Source organism: Nasonia vitripennis, chromosome 2 (genome assembly GCF_009193385.2).
Source record: "Nasonia vitripennis strain AsymCx chromosome 2, Nvit_psr_1.1, whole genome shotgun sequence".
In the NCBI taxonomy this organism is placed as follows: domain Eukaryota; kingdom Metazoa; phylum Arthropoda; class Insecta; order Hymenoptera; family Pteromalidae; genus Nasonia; species Nasonia vitripennis.
In genome coordinates, this window is record NC_045758.1 from 28,270,013 (window position 1) to 28,291,222 (window position 21,210).

The window sequence follows — 21,210 nt, forward strand, 5'->3', positions numbered from 1 at the left end:
CAAAGTGTCGAAAGCGAGAACGAGCCCGACAATAACTCGCAGCACGAAAACGATCCTCAGTATTCTATATAGTAATAATACACACACATATATAATACGCGAGTCTCTTCGGAAGGCTCGTCGCAGAAAATCCCGGAGCGCGCGCCCGGCGGTGTTTGCCTTTTATTAAAGTCTTGTTAGAGCTGCGCGAGGACAATCGAATCGGCGAAACGCCGGAGATAATGCCCCCGAGGCGCGCGCACGAGCGGAGCTGCTAAGTCGGAAGCTGCTGCTGCTGCTGTACAGCTGTGTGTGTGTGTTATTCCTAGGATGTATCGGTATTGTGATGAAGAGGTTGTCCGCAGAAAGAGAGAGAGAGAGAGAGTCTTTCGCTTCTGTGGCTTCGAACTGAAATGGACACCGTGTAATCGTGGGGAGTAGCCTTTGACGAATGCGGAAGTTGGTGAATGGTCAGTTTTCCTGGAATGTTTTAACGATTGGATTGAAAAAGTACAACTTGAAATATTTGTTTAATTTTTCTTACAACTTCCGAACTACATTTCTTTCTACTTATGTGTAGTTCTTCGGATCATATTTTTACCCTCACAACTGCGCACCCCCAAGACGACACGCAGAGGGTCCAAACGCGACTCTGTATGGGTATAGGTAGCAAATGAAAATATTTAGATGTTCGAGAGTTGCCACGATGTATACCTTCTCAAATCCACGCATCTTTTGTCCAGTGTACTTACTGACAGCTCGGCGGGAAGCCGAAAATTCGGACCAGCAGTGATCGCACAAAGCTTTTTAATATTTCCGGCGACGCGTGTGTGCGCCAGAGAAGTGATCCTTCTGGGAAAGAGGTAAACAAAAGCGTCTGCTCTATAATAGAAAATAAATAAAAATATTTTGGTGTAGAATACAAAAAAAAACTCGAATCCATGTTGATGTAACCAATCGTCTTTTTATTCACCTTCAATTGATAATTAAAAATGTTTCTTAACGCTATTATATGATTATGCTATCACACTAATCGCTTCACTGTAATTATACTACGCAAATCAATGCGGAATTCACCTTTAATCGCTCGAGTGCTCTATTTTATTTTCATTTTTTTTACCAGTTTTTCAGCACTGATTTTTCCTCGCTAATTTTGCATTACACGTACGATACATTAGAATAGATCTACCATGGCTACAAGATCGATACACACATTTGATTTTTTTTTTCTTTGTCGTCAAAAGTCAAACCGCGAACGAAACCAGGAGAATCGTTAATCAATGATTATACACGATATATTTGGAATTTAAGGTGTATTGCAACAAGAGAAAACGTTATTTTTTCATTATTATTTACAATGCAAAATTAGCCTCAGAGCAGATCAGCATCACGTTGACCCATAAAACGGTGCAGTGGTGCCTCGTCGCTTTTACATAATAGAAAAACACGTACAATTGAGAAAATGCATAATTCCTTTGTTTCGTTTTGAAAAATTATTAGTAGTTGTGCCCGTCGTCACTGTCCCTCTTATACACTTTTGCGTTGAATATATATCGGGAGATTAGGGAGTAGTATTATAAGTATCAATATTGTACCTTGCGGGGATATCGCCTTTGCGTATAATCAGCAACGTATGTGTGTGTGTATTTATTTTTCATCGTGGATATGTATCGTTATTTTTGTTCACATTTCTTTGCTTATTTAGTTTCTGCGTAACTTTTTCTCTACTGTGTTACAAACTACAGCGCATCGATGGCTTTGTTATTATTGCTGCTTTGCGATTACAACGTAGATATTATCTCGTGTCAAGAGAATGTAAAATAGAAATTCACACATGTATGTCTGAAAGTAAATTAGTTTATGGCAATAATGCGCGACGTTTATAATAATATTATGCTATTCTGCGTGTAGTAATATTGCTACAGCTACATGATTTATAAAATTTCAAAGTCGTGTGATACATTATAGTTATTACCCGTATATATCAGAAACGTTATTATATTATATAAGTCCCAGAAAGCTTTGATGCTGCGATGAATGTAAACGTTTCTGTAATTTGCATATTGTATAAGGATAATCCAAAAGAATATAATATTCAGTCAATTGAAAAACGATAATGGAACATTCTCTTGAATATCGCGTAACAGCTGGTTATAGTAGTAGATATATTACTCGATTGCTACAAACGTTGGAGATTTATTATTTCTTTTTTTTTCACTACACCGTAATGGTATACACACACATATTTCCGATAAAAGATTGCTAAAACAGTTTCTTCGTAAGGTAGTTAGTTTTATTAATTGCTGATATCAATTTTTTGGTGTATTTCGCACAACATCGTGCTCAATGGTGAGATTTTTCTTACTGGCATTGTTTATGACTATGGACGAATTCGCAATGGATGTGCATTATTTCGAGAAATAATCATTCGAACGATAAAAAAAAGGTCATTTTATAAAACAATTATGATCGTGCAATGGATGTGCTTTGACGAAGTACGTAAACAAAGAAGTTAAGGACAAAAATATCTTGATAATTAAAACGTCATTGACGTGAACGTATACTATTGCCTTGAATGCAGTGGTGCAGCACATGTTGGTGTTCGATAGAACCTACTGTAATCTTACGCAAACGCTATATCGTGTCGAGGATAGTTGATTTGGTTTACTCTCAAAAGTCCTCGTTTCTATAATTTTATATGTATAATATATTTGGAACACCCAGTGCAGCATTGTTTCAACGTTTGCATCGCTTATTATAGCGACGCAAACTCGGATTCTAGGTATAATGTAATATATCGTATATTCTTATATCGTAAATCGTAAATGACTTTTCCCAGAAAAGCATACGTACACCGAGCAGGAGATAGAAAAACACTGATTTTTCGTATGGTTTCACATAATAATATATATCATATCATATATAGGTACGATTTTCTTCTATTATTTTTTTCTTATTTTCCTTGCGGGGAACAGCGCGATAATGAGACTGGATCACATTCGCTTGATACTTTCTTCTTATACAATTGCCTATCTAATCGATAAAATCGAGTCTTAATAGTTGTTTTGCTTTATATATTTCGTTGCGCATTCACTGGTTTAATTCTCACTCGTATTTTTAAAACCTTTTCAAATATTCATAATGCGGTACACCGATATGCGCTTTATAAGTGTATGGTATAGTTGTTTAGAGTAGCTAGAAGTCTTAGGGAAAAATTCTGTCTGTGCACATAGAGATTTCAATCTATGAGGTTTACTACGATGAAAAAATTGGTGTTTGTTTAGATTCAATCGATTTGGAAATATTAAAATTTTATCAAAATAATAATTTGAATCCTTAAATAAACAATCTATCTTTTTAATCGAAGTTTGTAGAAAATTCAGTCATAATATTCTTTATAAGCAATCAAAGAATTGCGAAATAGTTACCGAATCATTATAGTTATCTCCTGCATTATAGAATGTGATTTTGTAAATTGAATTGCTTTAGTTGAAAGCCAATATTTATGACAAAAGATCGTAAGGCGCACGTGGTCCACGATCGACTAAACGTGAAATCACAACAGTGGCTCGTCAATTTTCGATGTTAGAATGATCAATGATTCTCGTGTTTGGAAGACTTGTTAGATTGAATGTTTTACAGTTCTATGATTTTGGCAAACTACATTTTTACGTATTTTTTAAAAAATTTTCAAAATTGCTTTGATTCTCATCTAAGGAATTATTCCGATTATTTTAGCAAAAGACACTGATACAGTTATATCGCTTGCATGTGGTGGAACGATCAATTAACGTAAGGGATTAAAAATAATTTTGCTACAGACAGAATTTTCTAATAGATCCTCCCTTTGATCATACAAATAACTATACGATTAAGGGTTCTATGTGTAAATAGTTCATGGAAATAAAGACACAATATGGTGGACAAAACAACTTAAATAAATGTTTCCGATTTAATGTTTTACGTTAAATAAAAATAATATAAATCTTGTAAACGCATGACTATTATGAATAAAAATGTAATATGGCATTGCGTAAACGACGTTTTCAACCAAAATAAAATATGGTATTTTCAGTGTAAGGTGTGGTTTAGAATTGGTGATACATTTACATATACAGTACATACATATAGATACTTTACAGTTATCAATAATAAATACTATTATAGCAGCACAAAAAACAAATTGTACCGATTAATTATATTTACAAAATATCTTAATTATGATAACTCAATTTTTCTCTTTCTTCTTCGCGAAATAATTTAAACACATCATGTTTGCTAATAAACGAACCATTTCATCATTCAAATTTACTAGCTCTACGCTGTTTATTTTTCTCAATCACTCGAGACTCATTCTTTCTTCTTACAATTTACAAACCTCGATTTAACGAAAATATCTCAGTACTTATTCTGTGCCCGATACAGGATTATAATTGATTATATTTGACATTACGCTGAAAGCTTTTCAATACTTATGAATGATGCCACTTGTTATTTTGCACATTTAAGTAGAGCCTGTAAAAGTGCCTTTCGAAATTCCGGGAGGGCAAAAATTTAGGCTTACAAAAATACGTTAGTAATGTGTTTGGTGTATTTGAAAAAATGTAATTTAAGATATGGTCGGATTGCTTTACAGCTCGGTCACCTTAGGCCTTGTATTTCTCGTAATTCGCAGGCAATTACTGAAACGATTCTAGAATGTAATCCTTGTTTTCTGATTGATAATTGATCAGTGCAATAGAATCCATAGCGCGATATTTTATTAATTGATTATTTTGAAGATTTTTTTTGATTTGACATGTTTATAAAACATCTTAGCGTTTCAGTACTTGCTTGCTTTAGTATTTACTTTTACGTGAAACCGAATGTAACCGTATCATACGTATATTTCCCGTACGTTGCAGACTTTTCGTTATCTCTACGAAAAAATTTCTTCGATGTATGCATTCTGAAACTTATCGTAATTGCTTGGGAATTCCTGTATTCTCAGTCGTTATATTCGCACTCGCTCACACATGCACGTTTCGAAGGTTATCTATTTATATAATACACATAGTATAATAAATACAATTGGAAATCGAATTTAATTTACATACGAACGATGAATCTCACTTCCATCGCTTCGAACTCGATTGACATATTTATTTTTTCTCGTCTCTCGCTCTCTTTTACTTAGCAAAAGCAGTACGTAAAAATAAAAAAGCCTTTTTCATTCTAAAATGACTAATATGTTTAGATATAAACAGCACCAAATGTGTATATATCTGTTATAGAGCTATTTTGCATTTGCATCGAAAACAAAGAGTTCCAAATCTCATTTGCCTAATGGTACTTAATAAATTTACACTTTAATTCAGACGTATATTTTCTAAATCCCTAAATAGCAAATCGACTTAAAGCTGAAAGCTTGGACAACTATTAACAAGTTTTCCAACAAAACGTCATCTATAATTCATATACAATAGTATATGCAACAGTTTTATTTGTTTTATTTTATTTTTTAATTTTTTTTCGCTTTCAGTCATACCATGTGCCCCGAGTCACGCATAGATCAAAGCGTCGACACGAAACTACGATGGCTCTACTTTAATCAACGTAATTGGTGTTCTTCCTTGTATAATCAACAGTTCCGCTGTTGACCATTGAAAACGATTCTATCTACATAAAGCTAGTTAACGGGCATATCTACCATATACCGAAATCATTTCAAATAAAAAGTTTCCTTCTCTAATTTCACTTTTCTGTACACGTTACATATACGTTGATGCAAACGGAGACGAACGAAAAGACTATGTAAATAAATAATACGCACAAATTCATATACGTGTAATTTTGTTTAACTATTACCTCTGAGGTTTCGTGAATTATTTTTGTTTTATTAGCGTCATGCTAAGCATAATTAAAGCATATCACTCAGTATTTCTCATAATTTGACAAAGCAATCATGCGTCACTACTTAATGACAGCACTCAAAACGTTCCTCTCTGTTTGTTTCTCATAAAGACGGTTCATTTTTACAGATGCACTGTGCGCTACGCACTCGCAGCCTAACGCTCACTACTTTTTTTCATTTTCCCTATTTAATTATATAAGATTGACATTGATCATTTTTTCGGCGCTTCGATCACCTTGTCATTCTCAACATTCTCCTCTATTATCACAACACAGGAAGTTCGATTTTTTTTTTTGATTGTAAAGAATGCTTTGCTATATAACAAACGCTTTTTTTTCTACTCAAGTATGTGTACAAGGTATACAAATCGCTAAACACCTCACGGAGGCTGTTTAATCCCATTAATTTTTGTTTTATCTCTCTTTATACAGCGAGTCGAGATTCGCATTCCATGCAAGCCCTTTCACTGGTCGCACAAATGCGAATCTAACAGAAAAGCATGACGGACAAAAGCATCTCTAAAAATCGAAGGAATCAATGTACAACTAGTGCGAGAGTCTCGGATTAGACGTGCAAGCAGTGAAAGGGTTAAGCGTCGTCTAGTTCTGGGGCTGGGGCTTCTTGCCACCACGCGGCTTTATGCTCTCGGAGATCTGCCACATGGCCTCTTCGCACAAGAAATCGCTGAAGTTGTTGAAGAACGTGATTATGCGCTCGTTCTTCTTGAAACTGTAGGTTCTGCAACGGAAAGAATACCCATATCAATAAATACTTATGAATTATACTTTGATAATAATTTTGAAATCAATTGCTTACCCCTTCTTAAATCTCTTCATATTTTCTACGATATTAAATTGCTGCCACCTCTTGGAGAAGTTGATGCTACCGTCGGGCAACAAGTCACTGTTACCAATGTGCACGAATGTCAAATCTTGAAGAACCAAACCACTGCAAACAAATTAAAGTTAGCACACCGTGCCTTTGAAAAGATTTAGCTTTAAAATATATGATTCTCTTACATGTATGGAATACAGGGCGGTTGCGTCTCGGCCAGCGCCTGCCGATACGCCCTAAAACTACTCGAGCTGTCGATCAACGCGCAGTACTCTTTAAGTCCTTCAGTAATATGTTTCTGCCACTCTAGCCTTCTGATCGGAGCACTATCCAACGCCGAGAGCAGCGCCAGATAGCTGTTGAAATTGTTAATCTTCCTCAGATGCTTCATGATCTTGATGAACTTGACGACGTACTTCTCCCGATCCTTCGCCTCGTTTTCCATTCTGTGCTCCAGAATCCTCGATCTCGCCCAGTAGGACATTTTGTTGAAATGCTCAGTAAACCTCGTCAGGTTCGGACTTCGCTCCTCGTTCTGCTCCTGTGCCCAGACTAGAACCTCCGGTATCTCAATCTTCATGAAGAGCTCGGCGTCCAGCAGTGTCATCTGCTCGGCAATCTGCTCGCTCTTGAAGTCCAGTAACGAGGCCTGTTTGGTCGATACACTCAGAGATGAGAGGATAGGCTGAACCGTCTGTTGTTGCTTACATGCGTGCTTCTCGAGGATCTTGACGCGCAGTGCTTTGGCCATCGTGAGGTCACCGCTGCAGACTAATTGCTGCACGAACTCCATCAGAGTTTGGAGGAGGTTGTCGTCGAGATCGGAAATGCTGTAATGGAAAATGACGGTTAATATAGCTACAGATACGCGAAATATAAAACACGCTTTTAATTGATACTACTGTCGAAGAAAAATGCTGGTATGCAATTGTTATTTACCATTGGCATCGTTAAAATTCTCTCTAGTGCAGAGTGCTCTACAGCTACGATAATATCGTTCAGAGCACAGCACGCAATAACAATTTTTTTCACGTGCGATACCGGTTTGTAATTTTAAAAATATACTTACGTTAAATCGCTAACGACTCTGACCAGCAGAGAAAACGCTTCCCTAGCAGCTCGTTGCTTAACCACGTCTGGCGAACATGAGAAGCGCTGATGCCGCCTGTGTAATTTTTTTATTAACTCCAGCGGCGACATGAACGTTCTGTACGTTGTCAAGAATGCTTCCTGATACAGGAAATCTGAAATTTTTTGAGAATGCAATAAGTATAATGTGAGACTCGTGACGTGCAAGACAAGCATGGCATTTTTGTGCTACTCTATAGTCTACTGAACTAACCTGATTCTTTCTCATCTAATGCAGGTTTGAAAGAAAAATTAAATGATGGTTAGCAAGTTGATTATATGAGATCTAGAATCTAATATGAATTACAATGAACATATTATTGGGAGCTTGAATGAATCTTTTTTTTAGTTTACTTTTCGTACGCTTTCTATACAGTTACTATCGCTATATGAACATTTATTCAATAATCAATTTGAGCTAATTTCACATCAGGTGTAACGAAGATGTATGCGACACATGGATTATTAATTGGAAAAAAAATTCATGCAGTAACCCAATGATCGATGTTTGAAATATTGCGCAAGGTGATGCGTACCATGTTTATTTGCTTTCGTAGCGTGAATCAACAACGCGTCCGGATGTCCGCCGCGTATGTCAGGTCCGTCCTCCTCAGGCTTCTTAAAAACTAAGTACTTGTTTATCTCCAGCTCATCCAACATGCTCTCATCCTGGTCGACATCCCTCAATTCCATGGAATTATCATCGATCGATATGCTCGACGGCGCTTTGCTCGCTGGTCTCGGCGAGCTCTGGAGATTCAAATTGTTGTTCTGCAAAGTACATTGTGAGTTAATAATCCATTACGAGCGACGCATTAGTTGAAGCTAAATGGCGTTGAAAGCGATTTAATCGATACAGAACAGTCGTTATGAACGCTTGAACAAGTCTACGTGAGCCGTTTGCGTCAGTAGTTTTTATAATGATTGCATGAATAAAATATATCGCAAGTAGCTACGCCGGCGTACAGATGGAATTTAAAATTCTTATTCTCCGTCAATCGGAGACAAAGGAAACCATCCGGCTTGTTATCTTTCCAAGAACTTGACAAAGTCATACTCTTCAAAATTAGCATGAAAGCAGTGCAATCACCGCAACGAAAACATTTCAAAACACAAACCAGAGTAACGCTATTCGCAGGTCCAATCTCCTTCTTGTCGATGACAATAGGCGTGTGAGCCGAGATGAGGGACTCTGTGCTCTCTCGAGGAGCCTTGACCGGTGTTGAAGTCGCGATGATGGATTCGTGGTTTCCACTGCCGATGTGCATGTTCTGCATACTCGTGGCGGTCGTCGTCGCCGGTTTCGGAGAGATCGGCGGTGGTGTCGCATTCGGTTTTACCGAACGTGATCTCTTCGGCGGCAGCGCCGGGGGTAGACTAGAGTCGTTCGCGATCTCCCTTATCGTCGGTGCCATCGAGAACGTGTGACTGCAACGGGTAAATATGTTGATAAGTCTGTGCTTCTTTTCTCGAAAAACTTCGAGGTATTTTAATGAAGGAATTAAGTGTAATTTCTCGTCGATAGATCGACTGATTATTTATTGGTATCCGTTTCTACTTAAGATTGCGGAATCGTGACCGATGGTCGAGCTTGATTAGGACTCTAAACTCTATGATTTATTACTATGATATGCGAGAGAAAAATCACTGTTGGTAAGCAAAGTTGACTTTAATCTCACCGTTATGATAGTAATGTAATGCTAGTTACCTGGAATTGTCATGCAAACTTGTCATCGTATGCGTCATGAAGGAGCAGGACTGTGTCGTCGTGAGGGCCATCTCGTGCTGTTGCCACTCGGCTTGCATAGAATTGTAAGCTGCGACCGAGTGTCTCGTTCCGATCCCCGGGATGAAGTCGTTGTTGCTGTGCGAGCAGTTACCGAACATCTCCATGTACGCCATTACTAGAAGTAAAAAGAGCCGTGCAGTAGTGTGATTTTTTGCTGTCACATATATCGATCAAAGCTCGAGAGCAACTACTTTTTCCTCAAATCTCCTTCCTCCACTGGCTGATGTATGAATAATAATAATAAACGTAGCGTAAAAAAATGTATGTATATTTACGGTGAGATTCAAAAAGCAAGCTGTATATACATACTGTCAAATTAATAAAAAAATAACTAAATGCTAGATATATAATAAGTAGATATATAAATAACAACGTGATCGTATCGATCGGTTGATAGTACAGTATCATACACGATGAGTGGTTCGATAAAGATGTAGAAACTTTTCGAGACTGAGGTGTATTACATATAGTTAACAAAAAAAAAATTGAAGTTGAGTGTGGTCGTTTCTGCGTTCGTGACTCCAGAGGGTTTTTTGGAAACGTCGATTAGATACCGAGCGAGCGATAAACCGATTAAAAAATACTTTCACGACTTTTTCAAAGTTCACACGTAATCAATCATATTTACTTCGAGCGAGCATTGTTTTCCAGAATTGTTTTCATCGATAAGTTCGACGCAATATCTAATCGACGGGCGGCGTGTAGATAAAGGATGATCCAGGTTAATAAATTTACCGCTGTGTTGCGAAATATACACAAATTGCGCTTGGTGTGAAACAATAATGGGTGTACAATACCAACGGCTCGTAAGGAAACAATGGCGATTTCTCATTGAACGCGTACTTTTTGCTGACAGATGCAGGTTACAAGAGGATTTGCATTTGTTGTCTTGTGCTATATAATACGAGACGGCTGCATTATAGCGAGGTTGAATTGCGCGCGGATGTCTATAAATAATAGGCGTGAGGATTAATAGCAAGCGCTAAAGTAATTATCAGATGAGTGTCTGCATTATCAACTGCGCTTCCATACAGCAATTAATGTTATTTACATTTATTTTTTTATGATTAATAAGAATCGCTACGATTCTAAAAACATTGTTAAACACAATTAACGATAACACACTCTTACGATAATAATTTTTAAAAACACGCTTTTCTCTAAACCACTGTATTTTCACTTATCATCGATTGCAATTCCAAATAGTAAACAGCACTGTAACAATAACAAACTTCACAAACCAATTCAACGCAGCCGACGTATACAAGACACTACCTCGCTCCCTCTCGTCTCGAAAACAGAAAGATCAACGACAAGCAGAACAAAACCGTCCACTCACTGGAATGCGCGTGCAGCCTGAGGAAGAGCATCCTTTTCGCGCTCCGCAGACGTTACGCAACGCGACAAAAAAATCCGCCGGCGTCTTTACTTACAATCTCATACATGCGAGAGCGGAATTAACGAAACGAATCCAAGCAAACGAAAAAGAGCAGCGCACACGATACACGTCGCTCGAAAGTGTCTTCGATACTGCGCGCCCGAAAAAGGTGTGCGCGCGCGTCGTGTGCGACAATTAACCGCGACGGCGTATAGCCTGGAAGACGGAAAGGTCAATTCGATGATGAGATAATTACGGCTCGCTTGCCGCGCGGTGTATAGATATAGGTGCGCCGAAGTGGATTAGAGAGAGAGAGAGAGAGAGAGAGAGAGAGAGAGAGAGAGAGAGAGGATAGAGTGTTGAAGATGTCGATGCGTGTTTTCGCGTGAGCTGCACGCACTCGATGCGAGCGCTCTGCAATATGCAGTGAGTCATTTATATACGGCCGAGGTATTTGTTTGTTTTTTTCGCTTCGTGTTTTTAGTGAGCCATGCATTGTTGTTCGAATTATAAATTTTAGGGATGGTTGTACGGAAATTTATAAAAAAAAAGTTATGGCTTTTGTGTTGCACAACAATAGCACAGTTCCTTTTTTTTGTTGTCTCGCTGTTACGTGGCTGAAAATAATGAAATGTGCACACTAAATCATGTTGGAAAAAAAGCGAAAATAAAACGTGGTAGCTTCGTGGACCATTACACACAATATAATAAATTGATAAGCTCGCAAAAGCCGTAATTCATTAATGTATACGCAAAATGAGACTTAATGCATCTCGCTAAGAAACATGGTGATCGTCACGTTCAACGATTTTGTGTTTATGTAAATATATATAAAAAGCAAAACGAGATAACAGCCGTGTATGATGTGAATGTTAATTGAACAAAAATTCAAGCTCAAATGCCATGTATAAAAGTATGAACAATATAATATTGCGAGCTGGGTGAGATTTAAAAAGATTGTGATCATAATCAACAGCAAACATGCCATGTAATAAGCTTGAGTAATGTGTAAACAGAACAAAATAATTATGGTAAAATAAAAGAATAATTAGAACATTATGTAAATATTGATCGTCGGAATGCAACTTAGCGTGTGGATATTTGCCGAGGATTGTAGAGTTTGTGTGGGCGAAATTCCCACTTACCGGAATATGCCACAGATTGGAACACTGGAGGACAACAAAACATTGCATCAGTTTCAACATCATATCGCAGACAGATTAGGGAAATAGATATATTAGTTTTGGCTTTATCGATTCGCTGTTTTTGCACGTCATTTATATATTTCAACTCACGTATCAGTTTTCCCGATCACTTACTTCGCAAAACTTTGCTGATGATTCTTAAAAACATCACGTTTGACTTTGACAATCAATCACTCGCCAGTGAAAGTTTCACGATTACAACTATATCAATTAGCAAACAACTATAATGAGTCGTCAGATAACCATTATATCATCAAGAACAAATGACATTGAGAACAAAATTTATATAAGTCATTAAAATTTACCCACATTCAACAACGTTAAGAGTATTCCCCAAAGCAACCGCCCCTTTTGCAAGAGAGAGAAAGACCCATCGTACAGAAAAGAAAAGTTATCCCCGAAAGACATTTACAAGCGATAGTTCATCAGAAATTCGCTGAAACATAGACGATATAGATATCGCGACGGGAACAAGTCGGTCTTCAACTTACTGTGTCGCTTCTTCATCGGCAGAGGCGGTGGCCTGCTGTTGTCGATGGGACTGTTGCCGTTGCTCGCGGTGTGAAGGCTGCAAGTCGATAGGTGTTCGTTTTCCGGCACGTTATCGTACTGCGAGGGTAGACGCTCTTTTCGGCGCTTCGAGCGCTTTTCCGGCAGTGCCGGAGGTATTCCATTCGCATCAGAATTGGCTAGCGCTTCGATTTCCTGGAATGTTATTCGCAATGTTAGGCGCAGTTAAGTTGATTCTTAATCATTTTCTTCAATAGTTTAAATTCCAATACTAAAAAAACAAACAACATGTATACGATTAAACACAGCATAAAACGCATGCAACACCCACATATACCAATTTCTCCATGAAGGACGGATCAGCTCCGATATTGCTCGCACTGTGAACGCTTCTCGAGCTGGTCATGCTGGTGGTCTTGTGACTGACGACTGATCCGTTGCTGGTCGTCGTGGTCTCGCCAGCGGATAGTCGCTGATGTTGGGTGAACGACTGGACGCTCTGGGAGTTGTAACTGAGGCTGCTCTGCTGGGAGGATCGTTTGGACACGAGGTTCGTCGTTGCTGCGGCCGTCGATGTATAGCTCTGGGAGGACGATCGTTGCGAGTGCATCGACACGAAGCCCGACTCCTGCGTCTGCGTCGAGAGACGTTCCATCTTCGCCTCGATGCCTGTGGAGACAGAAAGAGAGATCGGTTTGATTAGTACACTGCTGCTGCTGATTGATTGCTGTTGAGTAATTGAGGATAAGATGGGTTTGCTTCGTGCGGGTTTGATTTTGCAATTACTCGTGGCGTGCGTCATCGAGTCTTTTCTTTTATGATGTATTGTGAATGAAAATTTTAGGAGTTTGAAACGCGCTTTTGGTTTTTTTCAAATGCGCAGTTGCGAGGAAGATTGTTCGGAATGAGTTAAGGCGAAGACGATCGGAGAGTGAAGAATAATTTTATGTCAGCATTGACACGCTTAGGATATGATTACCTACGCGCGCGTAATATTCAAATCTGAGGATACGCGGAATCGGAGCGCTTGTTCTCTTTCGTTACGAGAAATAGGCGTGAGATGTTTATTTAAAGAAATTATGGTTTCTCTCATAGATCTGTCCTTTTGCTTTGATCATAACATTTTTTTCTGATAAACTAACTCGTATAGGGTAGGAATAATTTAATTGAATTGCTAATAGAGCCTAGCTAGTCTTTTAGAATAAAACGTTCAACAGAGTGTGGTGTTATTTTAAATCTGAAACGAAGAGTCGATGAAATGCATTCGATTTTTAAAAATAACTCTAAAAGCCATAATGCCCCCCAGCACATTAAGAACGCTTTTAATCCTATACGCCACCGTTTCGTCCCACTTTAACGTAGAGCACGTTCTGATAATTTCGACCGAAAACTCCGACGCGATTCATAATCATTCGAAAGAAACTTACAATTTCACTTCACAAAAATTCCCAACCAACTACTAACTACAAAAAAATCCGTCAACTCCTCCAGCCCTCCAACAAAAAAAAGCAAGAAATCTCACAGAGCCAGGCTTTGATATTCTCCCACGGCGACGTCGTCTTCTTCGCCATCTCGTCGCGCTATCTCGCAAACGACAGAAAAAAAAAACGAAACAGGAACAACCGGTCACTCGACTCTCGCACGCACTGCACGTCCTATCTCGAGAAATCCACTGCACTACTCTCATTCATACACAACACAGCAGCATCAGCAGCGGAGAGCAGCAACTGGCGCGACGCCCACGCGAAACGCACCGCGGGCTATTTACAGCGGCGGAGTGTCGCGTTGTGCAATATCGCTACTGCCTAACGAGAAAGAAATGATCCGCTCTCGAAGCGCATCCCGCAGCTGCCGCGACAAAAAAGCTGCGCGCTGTGTGTTTTTTGTGGTCGGGCTTTATTGGAGGGCTGTGTGTGCCACACTCCTCTCTCTCTCTCTCTCTCTCTTTAAATATAGCCGAGAGTAAATAGCGAGCGTCGATCACTATGATGGAGTGCTCCGATGCGTTGTTTTGCCGTCGAATGGAATAACTTTTGTCTCTGTTTCTTTTTTGTCCGCGGAGTTTAATTTCGTTTGGAGGTTTATCGCTGTTGGCAGGCTGTGCAAATCGCTGAGAGAGAGAGAGAGAGAGAGAGAGAGAGAGAGAGAGAGAGAGAGCGAGAGGACAACGAGCTGTTTGAATGGAGCAAAAAATCACGCAGACAGAAACTTGTAAATCAAATACGACTGGAAAAATTCGTGTCGCTTTAGTCTTATCGTGGTGCAGCTTGCTTTATATTCATAATATTTTATTGGACTGTGTGCCGGACTTTCACTTTCTGGTGTTCTAGTTCGTCGTTTTTCTTTTCCTTTTGGTTGAACTCAAAACGCGACTGTAGTCTACCTTTCACATTGAACTGTGACGCAAAAGGTGTGTGTACAATTTTATCTCTGATTCAAAAGTGTTTTAGGATGACTGTACAGTGTACACCCCTGCCAAATGCTTTTCATCTCCGAGCGGTCAACGATCCAAATAATAAACAAACTCGGATAGTGACGAGTGGGTCCTGAGGCTGCCAAGATTTTTTGCGAGGGGTCAACGATCGGCTCTATACTTTTCGAGCAGACCTAACACTCGCACACATCATACTCATGAGAAGCAGCTCAAGTTGATACTCACCAGTAAACTGACCGAGCATTTCCTGAGAGGTTTGCTGACCCAGCAGCATCGTACTAGGTAGGCTCGTCTCCGATCCATCCCAGCAGCCACAATGCGAGCTTCCGTTTACTTGCATACCTGCACAGAGACAAAAGAAAAGTCGTAGAATCGTGGACTTTGATGTATCGTTGAGAATTTTTATGCGACGGTTCTTTTTTCCTTTAATTTGTTCAATCGACACTACGTGTGTTTTCTTAATTTTATGAAATTAATGAAAGTGTAAAATTAAAATAAAAAGAGTTGTGTGAGTGGTTGAATTTCGTTTATTTGAAAGACTGATAAAAAATGAAAAGAAGTTGTACGTTGTTCTGTTCGCCATTAGATGTTATAATAATAATATACAGAGAGTGTATATCTTTCGAGAGTAACGTTCATAAATAAATCAGTTCAGCTTGATCGAACTCCGCGTCAGATCGATTGAAACAAAAACCGAGAGACTTAGAAACTAAAATAATAAACTAAAAGCAAAGGTTCTGGCAAAAACAAACTAAAAATACGTACGCTCATTAAGATTAAAGTAAAAAGGCTTCGTAATCTCAGAGAACCAAAATCTCGAATTCTCGCCATCCATCTCGTGGCTCGCACGTGGCTTTTTCTCTCAAGCCGAAAAAATCGTGCTTGTCTCTCCTCTGCATGTACGATCATATCATTAAAGCATAATAGAAGTAGTAGTATAATAAATATAGTCGTATATAAACAAGAAGATTATAACAAAACAAGGTAGCGTAAGTGTAACAAAAAAAAAATCTTACAGAAAATCCAAAACCACCAGTGGGAATCAGCGTTACAACCACAAAACAAAACAATCGGCGAGTGTAGTTGAGCAACAACGCATGTGACTATCCATACAATGTAATGTGTGTATAAAAAAAAACACGGGATGGTATATTTATATGGAGAGAACTACTTTGCGACCGACTGGAAGCGCAAATGAGTCTCGACTGGAGAGACTTGCGGCTCCGCAGCTATGGTGATATACGTATTAGACACAAAAGTCGAAGCGGGGAGAACGAAGGCAAGCAGCTGCAGGCAGAGGCAGTAAGTATACAGTGTGCGGATAAGCAGCGGCAGCAGCGGTAGCGCGCTGACTAAGCTGTCTCCGCTGAGAGCGCGAATAGCGCACACATATGGATGGGTTTTTGCGCAATCTCGAGCCACGATCGCCATATATTTGGGACCAGAGGCGCGCGCGCGACGATATGGGTATAGACGAACCCGAGAATCCGGTTTCGACGACGGTTTTTTTTTGCTCCCAAACGCGAGGACTTTTACTCTTTGACTTTGGTTGTTGACTCGTGTATAGCGAGATGTTGTCGGGTTTTTGTCTTCAAGGAATTCAGATTTATGAAGAAGTGTGGATTCGAAGAGAATGACTTAATGTCTAGATGGAGGGACACACGGCGATGGAGCTTGAGTTTGATTGTAAAACTTTTAATACCGCCTGATAAATAAAGCCGACTTCTTTGGTTCATGAATATTTCATGTGATGGAATGAGAGAAATCGAATATGAACGAACGAATGCATGCTTAGTCGAGTGGATGTGCATTTTTATAATTACTAATCTTTCTGATGGACACAGTTCAAGTTTTGAACATGAGTCATCCGGTTGATTATTGCACGATCACAATTAAACTCAAGCGTAACAATTATTTTTCGAGTCCTCATTGGCGCTCCTTTTCCATAAACAACGTTCTGTCAGAAAGATTCTCACTTCTAAGTATAAGTAGCACGTCCAAATATAGCCACAACAAGAATAAAATTTCTCAAAACAAGTGACTAATCAAGATCAATTCCGAATACTTCGTCAACTGGATTTCCCGCGAATCCAAAGAGTTACATGCTACTAAATCCAGTACAGCACAACAGTCCATCGCAACCAAATCATAGACAACACCGACAGACCCTTACACTCTCTGACAAAACGTTCGACCTACACCTTCCTCCTATCCCAAAACTCGCTCCCACCATAGCATCCCGCATTAGGAAATTTACCCTGAATGGTAGCCATGAGGCTGAGGTCCATGCTGTCGCTGAACGACTCGTCGTTCGGCCCCATAATCGCCCTGATCTCGTCCTCGTCTCGCGAGTGATTGAGAGCCGAATCGAGACTACCGGCCGATGCGCTGAGTAACGATGACGAGTCTTCGGGTGATCTACTCCGCAGCGACACTCTGTCGAGACTCGAGACCAGAATACTCGCGTCCGTCGCGTCTCGGTCCTCCAGATGTAGCTGTTGTGTCCTGATCCGACGTTTGGGGGGCAGAGGTGGCGGTGTCATGCCCGCCGAGCTGTTGTTGTCCTCCGATCGACAAAGCGTCCTGTGAAAGCAAAACGTAATGTCAGTCGAAAGCCTTTCCAGCAACAGATTATAACCCAGCTATATATACAAAGACCAGCTCGAGTGAATCTCACCTGTCGGGAAGCGGCGGCTTGGGCGGTGGACTTGAATCCCTGAGGATGGACTCGGAGCTGTGGGAACTTCTAACTAGCGCACTCGAAGCTGCCGTCTGCTCGAGGATCTGGCGTTCCCTAGGCGTCAGTGGGATGTCGGGCAGGGAATTGCGCTGCGGCGTCAGCTCCGAACTGTAGCCCGACGTTCTGGAAAGTTACGTGAGCCGAAGATTCACGGCGTTAGACGGACTATTTCAATCGAGTTACTCGGCGCGCGAAAAGTTTCTCGAGTATCTTGAAAATTATTCGGAAAGTTTCGATTCGAAAGAGCTTCCTCATATACTTTTTGAGAATATTTATACAGCCGAGGAAGCAAAAGTTCGGGAACTGACCTATTGCTGGAAGTTTGCAGGGCGGGTTTCTGCTTGTTCGAGATCTTCTCCTGAGCAAGCTCGACGAGGTTCTTCACGGCATCCTCGACGAGGCCTATCACGTGGGTGACGTTGGCCGTGTCGAGGGCCGAGGACTGATCGCCGTGCAAAAGGACGTCGTCACAGAGCTTCAACAGCTGAGCCAAAGCCTGGTACACTTGGTTCGTCGCCGAGCCGAGGGTCGAGCTAAAACAACGATGTATGACGTTTGTAAACAAACAGGAATTTATTTCAAAGTGTAGAAAACGAAAGATAAAAAAATTCTGTGCAACAATTTTCTTTTTACGATGCAAACGCTTGTAGAGCATAGAATATAGAAACAAAGAGAATAACGCTCATTCACGTGTTAATTCCCATGCATAATATCCCGGAGCGAACAAATTTTTCATTCCCCGCGATGAATTTAACAGCGCGGAAGAGGAGAGAGAAGCCTTGAAAAATATTAGACTCCATAAAAAATGCATAAATTACTTTTACAAGCGCGTGCGAGCTCTACTCGCGCAGTTCTATTTAAGGACGTTGAAAAATCCTCTGCAAAGAAAAAAAGGGAACGAACGCGCGTAGCTTCGTCTCGAGAAAATCGTTTGTCACCCGGAATGGCCGCGATCAATCCAGAGCACATCAAACGTGACGCGAGTATCGGGAATGGCAGCGTGCCACGTTTCAGTTTTTTACGAATAAAGAACGATTTAATAATAAAATTTGTTCGTATAGCTAAACCTCAAAACTCACCTATTCTCATAGAGAAGATACGACTTGAGCAGCGTGTGTATCGTGGTGACGGTATCGAGGACGACGGTCCCATTGCCAGGCAGCATCTCGAGTTTGTTCTTCGACACGACGTCCCGGAAGTGCAGGAGTGCCAGTTGGACCTGCCTCACGTGGACGTGGAGATCTCGCAGCGGATTCTTGTCGTTGGTCTGCTGCTGTTGGCCGTCGATGGTGACGCTGGGAGCACCTCTCGGCGAGGAGGGTGAGGCCGCTCGGGTCCCGGCGGCGCTGCCACCCCCGCCGCCACCACCCCCAGCTGTTCCGCCCGGAGAGCGCATCTGCGAGAGCTTCTCCAGGAAGTCCTCCTTGAAGGAGCGCGCGCGACGCGCTAGCTTGCCGCCGCGCGCTTTGCCCGCCGGTCGCTCCTCGACCTCTGTAAAAGAGAGGGTGAGTTTTTTTATTGGTTGTATTGATTAATTAAATATTGATCGGTAGGTACTCTGGTAACGTGGAGGTTGTTAGTATTTTTTTTTTTTTTTTTTTGAGAATTTTCATTTATTTTATGATATAACGGAAGCTCGAATTTAATACGTTGATTATTCTGATACAACTGATGTATACTTCATATTTAATTCAATTCATCGTCGTTATTTATTCAAGCATAAATTATACTCATTATTATTGACATAAGCGTTTTTATCCAATATATACTGGGTATTATGAGCATTGCGTAAAATAAAGCAATAAACGAGATTAAACGAAGTTAAAAAAAAATAACGCAAACACGAAATGCGATAGCGTGAAATATCTCGAGTATATACATATAGGTGTATATATAGCTGGATTCAATTTCGGTTAACGACTTTTAGCGCCGCAGCAGACGCTGCCGGTGAAAAATTGAACCCCTGAAAGTGGAGTGTCCCTTAACGCGCTCGAGTTTGACGGGTTGCCCAATCTAGGCGTCACAGCTGTTTTAGCCTGACACTTTAAGTGCAGAAGCCACTTCGTTTTATATCGCCCTTCTACGCTCTCTACCCTGTACAATATCTTCTCCTTTAATTAGCTGTATAATCATAAAATGCGGAGAGCGGATGTTGCTGCGGCATTAAATAATACTGAAGCCTACCTAGTTCGTTAGGTTGATTTAGTTATTTACTTATTTTTCATATAGTCGGAGATGAAATAGCAGAGGCTTTATTAAATACTTCGTTAATACGTATATTTTTATTCCGACATTGCCGAAAATAAACGATTCCCAGGAGTATTTTGAATAAACTTGCTTTGCACGAATAAATACTCGAAAATAAAGTTACGCTGCAGCTCGAAAGTATTCCGTGTACGCCTACCAATATTTACAGAATGCACGCGTAAAACAAATGAATATAAAAATTGAGTTTATTTTTAACTACACAAATTGGCTGTTTTTTCCACATAAACAATTCATCGTAAAAGATTAATAAAAAACTGCGCAAAAAAATCAATATCCCTCATCAACGCTAATTAGCGCACGTCACTCCGGAAAACGCAAAATCGCGGAAAAATTATACGCGCATTAAACTTTCCTGTCACCGTCAGACTTCCGCTCTAACGCGTTAATAAACAATCATCTCGTATATACCCGACGGTTCAAAAATATTCCCTCCCAGCAAATTTCGCGCAAAACAAGGCTCGCGCGCGTATAATTACAAAACATGCGCACGTCCAGCCGGATAACGTTCATTTCACGCAACAGTGCAAAATTAAATCATAAATCCCCGGCGAAAAAATCGCGGTCGAATTTCGTTAACGCTCGCACCTCGGTGTTCCACCCGCGCACCGAAATCCGAGCGTCACTGCACCGAAACTCAACGTGTGCGCGCTTGTATTTAATTACCGAATCTTTTTCGTTATAATTTGGACTGCGAAGTGCAGAGGGATGACTGCAGTGCAGGTGGTATAACTGAAAGGGGGGAATTTAATGCTGGTATAGCAGAGACTAAGTCAGGTATACGTTATAGTGGACACGGAATAATGAGAAATGAATTAATTACGAGCGGAACTTTGCATTATATTTAAGTTTCGTTTTGAAATGGGATATGTGGGATGATAACGGTATACGTACTTTGAGATATTGATATAGATGTCATCGATATCTACTGTATGAGTCGTTTATCGTTTATGCTAGCTTGCGAGCACTTCTAACAATAGAATAATTATTTATAGCTATAGCTATAATCAGAGGCTGCTATTTTTTATCTCACCGTATAAATAGCATCGAGCAAA

General features: G+C 40.2%; 1 protein-coding gene across 8 annotated transcripts in view; it reads right to left on the reverse strand.

Moving 5' to 3' along the window:
• Positions 1 to 923: 923 nt before the first annotated feature.
• Positions 924 to 21,210, reverse strand: part of LOC100118982 (guanine nucleotide-releasing factor 2) — an 84,730-nt gene continuing 64,443 nt past the window's right edge. For 3 of the 8 annotated variants that reach the window (XM_016982746.3, XM_016982741.3, XM_016982747.3), the window contains exons 2-17: positions 18,970 to 19,381; positions 18,199 to 18,423; positions 17,828 to 18,013; positions 17,408 to 17,733; positions 15,376 to 15,492; positions 13,048 to 13,385; positions 12,698 to 12,911; positions 12,147 to 12,170; positions 9,543 to 9,738; positions 8,953 to 9,262; positions 8,371 to 8,605; positions 8,049 to 8,063; positions 7,776 to 7,950; positions 6,892 to 7,536; positions 6,689 to 6,820; positions 924 to 6,610 (exon numbers count right to left, since the gene is read on the reverse strand). In XM_016982746.3, the coding sequence (XP_016838235.1) occupies positions 6,472 to 6,610; positions 6,689 to 6,820; positions 6,892 to 7,536; positions 7,776 to 7,950; positions 8,049 to 8,063; positions 8,371 to 8,605; positions 8,953 to 9,262; positions 9,543 to 9,738; positions 12,147 to 12,170; positions 12,698 to 12,911; positions 13,048 to 13,385; positions 15,376 to 15,492; positions 17,408 to 17,733; positions 17,828 to 18,013; positions 18,199 to 18,423; positions 18,970 to 19,381 (3,689 nt within the window). In that variant the 3' untranslated portion in view covers positions 924 to 6,471. The remainder of the gene's footprint in view (positions 6,611 to 6,688; positions 6,821 to 6,891; positions 7,537 to 7,775; positions 7,951 to 8,048; positions 8,064 to 8,370; positions 8,606 to 8,952; positions 9,263 to 9,542; positions 9,739 to 12,146; positions 12,171 to 12,697; positions 12,912 to 13,047; positions 13,386 to 15,375; positions 15,493 to 17,407; positions 17,734 to 17,827; positions 18,014 to 18,198; positions 18,424 to 18,969; positions 19,382 to 21,210) is intronic. The other 5 variants (XM_016982742.3, XM_016982744.3, XM_016982743.3 and 2 more) reach the window with 5 other exon arrangements.